The sequence below is a fragment of the Megalops cyprinoides genome, chromosome 20 (genome assembly GCF_013368585.1).
Source record: "Megalops cyprinoides isolate fMegCyp1 chromosome 20, fMegCyp1.pri, whole genome shotgun sequence".
In the NCBI taxonomy this organism is placed as follows: Eukaryota; Metazoa; Chordata; class Actinopteri; order Elopiformes; family Megalopidae; genus Megalops; species Megalops cyprinoides.
The window spans coordinates 18,103,926-18,116,002 of record NC_050602.1 but is presented as its reverse complement, the minus strand read 5'-3'; the positions used below and the strand labels follow the sequence as shown (position 1 = coordinate 18,116,002).

At 50.1% G+C, this 12,077-nt stretch overlaps 1 protein-coding gene across 1 annotated transcript in view; it reads right to left on the bottom strand.

Annotated features, from left to right (window-relative positions):
* The window catches only part of LOC118795368 (neurogenic locus notch homolog protein 2-like), a 35,111-nt gene that overhangs the window by 3,582 nt on the left and 19,452 nt on the right, over nucleotides 1–12,077 (bottom strand). The window contains exons 12-30 of the mRNA XM_036553811.1: nucleotides 11,862–11,972; nucleotides 10,400–10,592; nucleotides 9,444–9,589; nucleotides 9,243–9,356; nucleotides 8,865–8,984; nucleotides 8,629–8,781; nucleotides 7,881–8,109; nucleotides 7,586–7,787; nucleotides 7,011–7,164; nucleotides 6,171–6,355; nucleotides 5,662–5,794; nucleotides 4,851–5,102; nucleotides 4,322–4,434; nucleotides 3,050–3,585; nucleotides 2,606–2,941; nucleotides 1,876–2,018; nucleotides 740–938; nucleotides 301–388; nucleotides 22–160 (exon numbers count right to left, since the gene is read on the bottom strand). Of these exons, the coding sequence (XP_036409704.1) occupies nucleotides 22–160; nucleotides 301–388; nucleotides 740–938; nucleotides 1,876–2,018; nucleotides 2,606–2,941; nucleotides 3,050–3,585; nucleotides 4,322–4,434; nucleotides 4,851–5,102; nucleotides 5,662–5,794; nucleotides 6,171–6,355; nucleotides 7,011–7,164; nucleotides 7,586–7,787; nucleotides 7,881–8,109; nucleotides 8,629–8,781; nucleotides 8,865–8,984; nucleotides 9,243–9,356; nucleotides 9,444–9,589; nucleotides 10,400–10,592; nucleotides 11,862–11,972 (3,546 nt within the window). The remainder of the gene's footprint in view (nucleotides 1–21; nucleotides 161–300; nucleotides 389–739; nucleotides 939–1,875; nucleotides 2,019–2,605; nucleotides 2,942–3,049; nucleotides 3,586–4,321; nucleotides 4,435–4,850; nucleotides 5,103–5,661; nucleotides 5,795–6,170; nucleotides 6,356–7,010; nucleotides 7,165–7,585; nucleotides 7,788–7,880; nucleotides 8,110–8,628; nucleotides 8,782–8,864; nucleotides 8,985–9,242; nucleotides 9,357–9,443; nucleotides 9,590–10,399; nucleotides 10,593–11,861; nucleotides 11,973–12,077) is intronic.

The window sequence follows — 12,077 nt, the reverse complement described above, 5'->3', positions numbered from 1 at the left end:
ATGCATGTACAGTCTCAGCACCTGGCCCTTTGACATTGACATCCAGGCAGTCGACGTCGAGCTCAGACTGGGGCGGAGACAGAGGGATGTCGGCTGCTTTGTGGTGCTGTCGTGTCCACTCGCGACGGTCGACCCCACCCGCCTCTACCCCGTTCTCCATCTGCAGCCAATGAGAGAGAGGGGAAATGCGTTTAGATGCAGCGGAATGGGTCCAGACCAACATCCAGTGATGCGTTTAAACAAATGTTCGAGATGAAAATCAGCCAGGTTACGCTCGGAGTAAAAACCAGTTTTACAAACCTTTGCTTTCTTGGGCTGTGGGTCATCTGGCCAGTGATGCTTCTGGTTGGTACTGATCATCCCTCCATCATGGGGTTTCACAATGCTCCTGAAAGAAGCAGAGAAGGATCAGGGACGTCCAGTTACTATTTACACACATCTGAGTGAGTAACAGTGAGTGCTCAGCGTAGAGCAGTGAGTGTAGTATCAGTAACACAATCTCAGTGAAGAAAAGGGATCATAGTATCAGTAACACTGTCTCAACGTAGAACAGAGACTGTAACACTGTCCCAGTGTAGAACAGTGTTTGTAGTATCAGTCACACAATCTCAGTGAAGAAAAGGGATCATAGTATCAGTAACACTGTCTCACCGTAGACCAGAGAGTGTAGTATCAGTAATATCTCAGCGTAGGGTCAAGATCACTGTGTCTGTGGTCCCTGCAGTGTCGGTAAACTTACTTCATGCTGAGGTCGTCCTGGCCAAGGGGCTCCCGGCGTTTGTGGTCCCTGGTGAGGAAGCCGTCAGGCAGCCAGAGAACGCCGTGTTTGCGCCTGCGCCGAGCCGCCAGCACGCCCAGCACCACGATGAGGACGATGATGACCGCAGCCACGGCGATCAGGTACAGCATGTGAGGCCTCTCGAGCTCCCTGGGTACGCCTGCAGGGGGCGCACAAGTAAACCGTCACACCCTCACAACTTCAACCCAAAGGGGGGGGGGGTTCTTCTGTTCCACCCCGACAGAGCAATGCCATTATGAGTTTATCTCAGATTTGAATTAATCTTATGAACTTGTAATTGCCCTTGTGAGTTTGGCAAAATTCGTGGTGAAATTTGGAATATGCACATGCGCACTGATATTGTACCTCGGTTTAACACCTTAAATGTTGTAGTGTGTCCGGTCCCATGAGCGGAATTAACAGCTCTTTCAACCGTCTTGCACACTGGCAAGTGGATATTAAGCATTCTCTCTTTTGCCGATTACTGTTCAGCTTTGGGTTTCACTGTGCAGTTGATGAAACGTAAGCATTCGATAATGTACTGTGCTGTTAGTGGTTCTTGTTTAACCGCAGAAGAACGGTGCAAGAGCAGTGCAATAGGATATAAAATGATAAGATATGATAACAAGGGTGAAAAACACAGGAAGTGGAAAATGACACATGTACAGCTCACAGATGTCCTATGATTATGGTAAGTGACACAAACACCTATCTTCCGTCAATTATACTTTACTTTCAAAAATTATTGTATGAGCTTGCTTTTAACCACCTTCTAAGCACTTCTCTTTCACTAAACTTTATTTTATTTTAATTAATTTATTTTTCTTCCTTGTCCTTATTGTGTTTCTCTCTTCTATAAAGCACTTTGACCACATTGTTTAAAGGCGCTACATGAATAAAGTTATTATTATGGGACGCTCTCTACGACTAGTGGGTGGCACACTGTTGCTCTGAGGCCTGAGGTGGTGACACACAGAAGGCCCCCCCCCCCCCCAGTTCTGCAGGAGTTCGGTCGTAATGCATGGCAGCTTCACTGGCAGCGCAGGGGCCTGCGGCGTGTGACCCGGGCCGGTGAGGAGCAGTGGGAGAGGACTCACTGTCGACAGACAGCAGCGGGAAGGGCAGCGTGGAGGCCTGGTGCTGCGCCGCGATGTAGGAGGCGGCCTGGTCGGCGCTGGAGAAGCACTCCGCCGAGCTCTGCACGCACTGCTGGTTATCGATCTCCAGGAACACCTTGGACCTGTAACACGCCACGCAAACACCGGGCCTCAGCGTTTCTCACAGAACCAGCACCTCTCATCTCAGAGGGACAGAACAGCGTGCAGAGCCTGCCCACTTTATAAAGGAGATTGATATCAGGACAGGGAGTGTGGAGAAGATGTGGAGAAGAGAGAGGGAAAACAGAGGGAGAAAACTAAAGAGGTTAGAAAGCGAGAAAGACAAAGAGAAGGAGAGGCAGAGGGAGAAAATACAGAGATAAGACAGGAGAGAGTGAGAAGCAAAAAAAAAAAATGAAGAGGAGCATTGTGCTACCACCCTAATAATTTGAATGATTCGATTAAAATAGACAATAATAACCTCTGCAACTTCAGTTTACTAATACGACAGCCTGTCCCATAATCAGCCAAACAGTAAAGCTGGCTTGAAATAGGACAACCTTGTCTCCTCTGCATAGGAAAGGGGAAGCTCAACCCGCTCACCGACCGCACTATGCATGACGCGCCTTTATGCGTTAAATGCGCCCAAGAGGGAAACACGTCCCCGAACCCAAAAGCTTGCATGAGAGAGAGAGAGAGGAGACAAGACAGGAAGAGACGGAGCCCTTACCCCCTGACCTCCCTCTCCAGTTCCCGTTTAAACTTGTGTTTGGGCGTCAGGCCCTCGCCCTGGCCCGCGTAGTAGGGGTAGATCATGGGCCGCTGCTGGGCGTCGTTCTTGACGCGCAGGTTGGTGCGCAGCAGCGCGCCGAGCGAGCGCAGGAAGGTCCTGAGGACGGCCAGCAGCTCGTCCGGCTGCAGCAGCACCACCACCACCAGCGTGCCGTCGGCCAGCCGCTCTGCCTCGGCGCCCACGCAGTCCAGCCCGTCCCAGCCGCACTCCTCCGTGTTGCAGCCCTCGTTGCAGTGCCCGTTGCCGTAGTGGTCGGCGCAGTACCTCTCGTACCTGCCAGGGAAGGAGAGCGGGGATGACAGGGGGGGTGGCCACACTGTTAGCCGTGCAGTTGATGTTACCGTTTTCTACCTACGGCGTCGGTCGACGTGAGTGACGTACTTGCAGGAACCGGGCGGGGTCTGGCACTCGAAGCCGTCGAACAGGCACCCCGGGCTGTCACACTCGGGGTCGCAGTGGCCGTTGAGGAAGAGGTCCCAGCAGGCGGCGTCGGCGGTGCAGTTTTGCCAGGGCAGGCGGTGCAGGGTGCAGTCCCCTTCGTCCCAGTGGCACTCGTGACTGTTACACTGCGGGTCGCACACCCCGTCTCGGGCCCGGGCCTCGCACTCCGGGTAGGGGCAGGAGGCGGCGGGGGGCGTGGCCACGCCCACCCGCTCGCAGTGTGTGCCGGAGAAGGGGGCGGGGCAGCGGCAGGTGTACTGGGCGGGGCCTTGGGGCTCTTTGAGGCACGTGCCTCCATTCTGGCAGGGGAGGGACAGGCAGCTGGGGGCGACCTCGCAGCGGTGCCCGGAGAATCCCGGGGGACAGCGACACTCGGGGCCCCCGCCTACGGCCTCCTGGCAGCGCCCACCGTTCTGACAGCGCAGGTGAGCGCAGGTGAACCCCTCCAACTCCGCACAGGTGTGGCCAGAGAAGCCCTGAGCAAAGAGGAGGAGACACACGCCATGACGCACACAGCACATTCTATAAAAGTCACTAATGCACCTGTAAACACGCACACCTACTTCAATACACAGGTATGTACGAACACTGAGGCCCCTTTCCATGCCTTAAACAAACATCTTTATTTTCGGATGTAAGTGGCTCCTTCCATCCTTAGACACACACATTCTGTTCCTTCTCTGGAGTCCTACCTGAGCTTTGCTGTCTCACCCCTTCCATACGCAGCATAAGGACAAGATTAAGAAGTTGGAATGAGAAGCCGAATGGAAGTGTGTGTGTGTGTGTGTGTGTGTGTGTGTGTGTTCAGAGGAACAGCAGTGTGTGTGTGTGTGTGTGTGTGTGTGTGTGTGTGTTCAGAGGAACAGCAGCGTGAGTGTGTGTGTGTGTGTGTTCAGAGGAACAGCAGCGTGAATGTGTGTGTGTGTGTGTGTGTTCAGAGGAACAGCAGCGTGTGTGTGTGTGTGTGTGTGTGTGTGTGTTCAGAGGAACAGCAGCGTGAGTGTGTGTGTGTGTGTGTGTGTGTGTTCAGAGGAACAGCAGCGTGAGTGTGTGTGTGTGTGTGTGTGTATGTTCAGAGGAACAGCAGCGTGAGTGTGTGTGTGTATGTGTTCAGAGGAACAGCAGCGTGAGTGTGTGAGTGTGTGTGTGTGTGTGTGTGTGTGTGTTCAGAGGAACAGCAGCGTGAGTGCGCAGTAACGGCACAGGTCTTACTGGCTTGCACACACAGGTGTATCCATGCACTGAGCTGCTGTTCATGGAGCAGGTGCCCCCGTTGAAACAGGGTTTGGACTGACACAGATCCACCATGGAGTCACAGTGGCGTCCTGTGGCAGGGTGGGAGGAAGAGAGAGACACACAGAAAGACAGTGAGGTAACAGGGAAATGTGTTTCCCTGTAGTTTTGTTCCAATCCAGGAGGACATTATTGCCATTTACTGTCATTTAGCAGACGCTCCTATCCAGAGCGACTTACATAGGTTTTTAATTTTAATTTTAATTTTAACCACTAACACAGCTGGATATTTGCTGAGGCAATTCAGGGTTAAGTACCTTGCCCAAGAGCACAACAGCAGTGCCCCAGCGGGGAATCAAACCAGCAACCTTTTGGTTACGAGCCCTGCTTACCACTTACCACTATGCTACACAGATGCCCACAATGCCTCTGTACCTCATCTACACTCTCGTCATTTGTTTACACAGAAGTGTGTTTTTAGTGTATGTGTAAGAGAGGAAATACGTACCTGTGTAACCTAGGCGACACCTGCACTGGTAGTCATTGGTCAGCTGCACACAGTCCAGGGTTCCGGGGGTCTTGCAGGGTTCAGACAGGCACTCGTTGAGGTCGCCCTCGCAGTACTGGCCCGTGAACCCCGGGGGGCAGGAGCAGGTGAAGCGCCCCAGCCCGTCCACACACTGACCCCCGTTCCGACAGCGCGGCCCCGAGGGGTCCACCCTGGCATCGCACTCATCAATATCCACCTCACACTGTGGCCCTGCGAGGTGGGGGGGGGGGGGGGGGGGGGGGGGGGTCACAGAGCGGGGAGTCAGTGTAAGGAGTCAGGGCAGGAAACAGCTGCCATGCCTCACTTTCACACACTCAGAGAATGAAGAGGTCTTTCCCGGAGGGCTCTATTCCTCACAGCCATTATTTGGAATTACATTACATAACATGACATGCATTTGATCCAGAGCGACTTCCAGCACAATAGAACATAATTTTATCCATTCAAGTTGAATGAGCAACCAGGCTAACAACACTCTCAGACCAGTGAGTGTGAGCATAACACCATACAAGCCCTACCACAAGTTAACTTGTGCAATCTGCTTAGGTAATGGAAGCCAAGTACATTAAACCACTGAATCCAAAATGCATCATAATACTACACGTAAAGTAAACATCAGTCCTAGAGATAGCAGGTGGGTAGGGGGTGAGCCCTGAGCCCCCACAGTAACAGTGCCTCACATGAACGTCTCAGACGTTTCAAAAGCAGAACCACGGAAGCTCCACACCTGACAAACCCACGCTCACACCCGCACTCGTGCCCTGCTCACCCTGTGTTCCGGGGGGACAGATGCAGGCGAAGCTGTTGACCAGGTTGATGCAGGTCCCTCCATGTTGGCAGGGGTGGGACTGACACTCGTTCACATCATACTGGCAGTTCACCCCCTGGTACCCGTCCTGGCACTGCCATGGAGACAGCCTCATTCAAACTCTAACAGCGAAACCCTCAGTCTCATTCACACAACAAACACTCACACTGATTCTGACAAACATTCAAACTCTTACACTGATTATAACATTCACACTTTCACTGACTCTACCAGATCTGATGTACTGTTGCCAAAGCAATACCTTACTCCACACTGTACACCACTTAAAGTACAACACGAAAGTACCATGCCTGCACTGTTGGTTCTGTTCCAGCACATTTGCAAATACCAACATGCAAGTGATTAACAGAACAATGCAACCAGTAAATGTGTTATGAAAACATAAACCGCTAGCTGTCTTTATGTGAATCAGCACAGATGGGCAGGTGTGTATGGAGGTGTGCACCTACCTCACACGTATATCCTCCCTGGTGGTCCTTACAGGTGGCACCGTTGCGGCAGGGGTTGGACAGACACTCATCCACCGACTCCTGGCAGTAGCTGCCAGCGTACCCCGGCTGGCAGTGGCATCGGTGAGTGCCGTCTGCGTTCTCGCACCAGCCGGCATGCTGGCACACTTCCCCCGCCGACACACCTGGCGGGAACACGCCAACACGCGCTTCAGATCACACGGACACACGGGCGAGCGGGCTCGGTGCGCCGTGACTGCGGCTCGGTGCGGTTCAGGGTCAGCACGGCGCTATTCCAGCACCGTGTGAGGGAGTGGCGTACGCTAAGGTCACATGACCTCATTAGCCATCATTGCACCTTATTGCCTTTGCGTTTTTGGTCGCTCTGTGTGAGAGCATCTGTCCAGTGAATAAATACAGTACCTGTCAAAAGTTTGGACACACCTGACTAAGATAACGGGAAACATGTATTCAAACACATTTTGATCCAAAGACATATGGTTAAAAGCTTGAAATTTATTTCTTAGACAAATATTAATAGTGAAGTTGATGCCTGTGTATGGATTTCTTTAAAATAAATGTAATTTTAAAATTATTTCTCAAATTACTTCTATTTTGAAAAATCTAAAATATAAGAGTTGACTATAACACGTCACTATGTAATTCCATTGGTGTTATTTCATAGTTTTGACATCTTTACCATTATTCTACAATGTGGAAAATAGTAAAAAATAAAGAAAGAAAACTGTGTCAAAACCTTTCACTGGTACTGTATGTATAAGCGCACCGCAGGCATGAGTGGATAGGCTCAGAGCCTGAGGGCCACACCCCCCCCCTCACCTCTGCGGGCGGCGACGGCCTCGCAGGACAGCTCTGGGATGTCGCAGTACAGCCCGGTCCAGCCCACGGGACAGCGACACTTCCAGGACTGCCCCTCCTGGTTGCACGTCCCCCCGTTGAGGCACACGATCCGGCTGCAAAAGTTCACCGGGAACTGGGGGACGGCAGGAGGGGGGATTTAGAAATCAGCTTCCGCTATCCATACACAGTACATATCAAACAATCTAGACAGCAACAACGTTTAAGAAATAAAGAATCTTCTCTGGCGTGTAGAAGAGAGAGAAACAGGCTGACAGCAACAGAAACACATAGGGACAGAAGGACACAGTAAGGCCTGAGTATACCATGAAGTAAAAAAAAATGTTTATTTTTCCCTGACAGCTGAAGTTATACAATTTCTTTTGGTCTGAAAAAGAGCACTTCTGCACCAGTTTAATTTGATTATAGAAAAAGGTGAAACAGTTGCCTTATAATGACGGCCTTACATTTGGGCCAATGTGGTGTGCTTTTTATGCCAACAAAGCAAACTGGTATTCAAACAAATTCCAACAGAGAAACACACAGACATGCGGTACCTGACAGTTGCTTCCTGTGTACACCATAGGACAGACGCAGCTGTAGGACCCCAGGCCGTCTACGCAGGTGCCTCCGTTCTTACAGGGCTGCGAGTCGCATTCGTTAACGTCGTACTGGCAGAAGTCGCCGGTGAAGCCGGGCGGACAGCGGCAGGAGAACGTTTTGATCCCATCCACACAGGTGCCGTTGTTCAGGCAGGAGCTGCAGGGGGGGCGGGAGGCAGAAGGGCGTGAGGAAAGGGCGCCCCCTGCCAGGGCGCAGAGGCGCACTGCGGGCCCGCTCGTCACAGCCTACCTCTCCGTGCACTCCAGGATGTTGCGCTCGCAGCGGAGGCCGTCGAAGCCTGGCTGGCACTGGCAGGCGAAGCTGTTGACGTAGTCCTGGCACCGGCCGCCGTTTCGGCAGGGGTGGCTTTCGCACTCGTCCACCTCCACCTCACAGCGCTCGCCCTCGAACCCGGGCCGGCAGGCGCAGGAGAAGCTGGCCACTCCATCCATACAGGTTCCTCCGTTCAGACAGGGGTCTGTGGGAGGGGAGGGGCAGGGTCAGGACAGGGGGCCCATATATGTGTGACAGTGTGTGTATGTATGTGTGTGTGTGTGTCTACAGTACCAGTCAAAAGTTTGGACACACCTGATTAAGATAATGGGAAACATGTATTCAAAGACATTTTGATCTTGAAAGAGTTAGGCTTCAGTGCTTGAAATTTGTTTCTTAAACAAATATAAACAGTGAAGTTGATGCCTATGTGTGAATTTCTTTCCAAAAAAGATTTTGTTCAATACTTTTTTGGTCACTGGATAATTCCATTTCTGTTATTTCATAATTTTGATGTCTCTACTATTATTCTAAAACACAGAAAATAAACACAGAATATAGAATAAAATATGGAACAATAAAAACAAAGAAAAACCCTTCTGTGAGTAGGTGTGTCCAAACTTTTGACTCATACCATATATCTTTGCGTGAGTATGTATGGGTGAGTATATGTATGCGTATGTGTGTGAGTGTGTGCGTATGTGTGTGTGTGTGTTTAACTCACTGGGGGTGCAGTCATCGATGTTGGTCTGGCAGTTGAAGCCACTGTAACCTGGCTGACACTGGCACTTGTAGCTTCCCCATCTATTGATGCAGTAGGCCCCATTCTGACAGGGCTTCATTCTGCACTCATCTACATCCTGAGTGCACTGTGGACCTGCATAAAACCACACAGGTAACATTAGTATGCACATATACACATATATACACACACACACACACACCTCTGAGGATGCTCACCTTGCCAGCCACTAGCACACTGGCAGCTGTAAGTGGAGTAGTCAGGTGACGGGCGACATGTCCCTCTGTTCTCACAGGGCTGAGAAGCACAAGGATCCAGCTTCGTTTCACAGCGAGCACCTGGACACACACACACACACACACACACACACACACACACAGAAGGGAAAGAAAAAGAAAGCACATCTGTAACTTCTGAACATCTGTCTGTAAAACAGTCATGACTACTGCCCATTCAGTTACTGTTCAAATGAACTGCACTCTGTGAAGTATACTGTATGAAATGCAGTTTGGCCGACACCTAACCACAACAGTGTTACCTGTGTATGGTGGGGTGCAGTGTTACCTGTGTAAAGTACAGTGGGAAGACAGTGTTACCTGTATAAGGCAGTTCGCAGTGGCAGGTGTAGCCATTGACTTTATCCACACAGGTCCCCCGGTTCAGACAAGGGCTGAACTCACAGTCATCTATGTTGATCTCACAGTTCAAACCTGAGGTGAAGCAGGAGTGGTGTAAGGTTACACTTTCAATTAAAACGGTGTCTTAATTGTGATACCACTGACAGAAAGGTACCCGACCTGAGAATCCACGCCCACACCTGCAGGTGTACCCGTTAGTGCGGTCTACACAGGTGGCCCCGTTCTGACAGGGACTGGACTCACACTCGTCCCTCTCGACCTCACAGCGCCGACCCGTCCAGCCCGACTCGCACTTGCACTGGTACCTGGAGAGCAGCGTCACTGTCACACCCACATCCGCCACACAGGGGAGACAAAGAGCTTCCAACACTCTGCAGATTCAGCCTCCCACACTCCAATAATACAATGCGTTTACCTGAAACAGGTCAAACCACGATGCAGTAATACACTGCGTTTACCTGAGAAAGGTTCCCCACACTACAGTAATACACTGCATTTACCTGAGAAATGTCTCCCTCACTACAGTAATACACTCAGTTTACCTGAGAAAGCTCGCCTACATTACAGTAGTACACTGCTTTCACCTGAGAAATGTCTCCCACACTACAGTAATACTCTACGTTTACCTGAGAAAGGTTCCCCACACTACAGTAATACACTGAGTTGTAATAATACACAGCCCATATCAATGACAGTCTCACAATAGCCACAATAATTATGCCAAATGAACAGAGCCGATAGAATGGAGCACAGGACAGAACAGATCAGAATGAGATAGAGGGAGCTGGTAGAGGGAGACTGAGGAGCAAAATTAATAGAAAGGCAGGAAGAAAGGAAGAGATGGAGGGGGAGGGGAAGGGGGAGAGAGAGTGAGGGGGGGGTTAGGGTAAGAACAAAAGAGAAGAAGAGAGAGCAGGACAAATGGGGAGAGCGAGAAAGAGAGAGAGAGAGGGAGAAAGAGAGAGAGAAGGAGAGAGGGAGAGAGAGAGAGGCAGAGAGAGGGAGAGAGAGAGAGAGAGAGAGGGAGGGAGGGAGAGAGACAGAGAGAGGGAGAGAGAGAGAGAGAGAGAGAGAGAGAGAGAGAGAGAGAGAGAGAGAGAGAGAGATCGCTGTACCCTTCCTGCAGCTCCACACACTGTCCGTGAACGCAGGGTTGCGGAGAGCACAGGTCCACCCCAGAGTGGCACAGGGGTCCGTGCGTGTCCGGGGGGCAGCTGCACTGGAAGCCGTTCACCCTGTCCTTACAGGTGCCCCCATTCTGGCAGGGGTTGGAGCTGCACTCGTTAATCTCCACGTTACACCTCTCGCCTGGAGGGGCGGAGAAAGACGGACACACAAACACACGCCCTGTGACACGGCAGCTCAGATATGAAACAGTTTCTTCATGCTAAATCTACTGCTTTGGTTTAGATATTTTTTGTATCTTAATTTTATCTCAAATTTATTTATTAATTCTGAACTTCACTAATAATAATTATTTGTTGTTATTGTAACTGACATACAGTCAGGGATCTAGACCTGCGAAGACATGCTTCACTTCAGCTACTGAACTCTACATACTGGTATAAGTATTTTTTGTTTTAAAATGAGAAACCCTTGATTTATTATAAACACAAATCAGATTCTAAATAGAAATAAATGTAAAAAAATGGTAGAAAATTTAAAAAATGTAAACCAGAGGCAAACACAATTAGTTTCTTAAATTAAGGAATATCTGCAAAGGTCAGAACTGAGAAGTAGGATAGGGGAAAGCTTGCTGAAACAAGTGAAGAGGTAGAAATCAATTATCCTTTAACTAACATTTAATTTAAAAAAATCAAGGAAACAAGTAATGTTTCCAGAGTTTCTTTGTGATTTTCACAATGAGATATGGCTAAGACATGCTGAAACTGACAGCTGAGTTGCTGTCTGACTTTCTGAAATTTCAAAGGTAAACGTGAAATGGATAGATTAATGAGCCAGGGCTGGTCAGAGTCACCCCACGCCCCCACCCAGGTCTGCATACAGCTGCGGTGACCTGCAGAGGCTGCGCAGACCCGGCAGGAAGCAGCTCCAAAGACAGGTTTACGAAAGAGGGAGAGAAGAGCTGCTCGCTGCTGGCTTACAACTCACGCTCACACCGGAGCAGAACGCCATGGGCAGCCTCACCCTTTACACTGAGCGAACTGCTAACGCTGGCACGCTATCCCTCCAGAAAATAAAACTGGCAACAGCAGTGGGTGGAAACCGGGCTGGAAAGCCCCATGGCGTAACAATAGCAGTAAACCTCCACAAAAACTCATGACGCAGTGCAGCCTGAAGGATTTCCAGAGATTTCTCAGCCATTTAAGAGTTACAACTAACTTGGATGATTCACTGCTATTACTTTGTAGACTACTTCTCAGGAGTTCATCTAAGGCTAACAGGAAAAATACTGTAGTTCACGGTACTCTTATTAACAAGAGCCCTCAGTATTCTTGCATGGAACATTCAGGGCCTAAAATCTAAAGACTATAGACTATATATCTGCCTACGGTTAAATTATTTTACATTTACATTTATTCATTCTAGTGTGAGAGCGTGTGTGACACCAGGTACCTGTGTAGCCAGCGTTGCACACACACGTGTACGTGTTGACCCCGTCCTCACACACTCCGTGCTCACATGGGTTGCTGGCACAGTCGTCAACGTTGAACTCACAGTTTACCCCTGAAAACACACGGCACACACATAACGTGAACACACACAGAAAGGGCTGACACAGTGCTGCAATCCACTAAATACACACCAGGGGGCAGCTCCTGACCTGAGCTG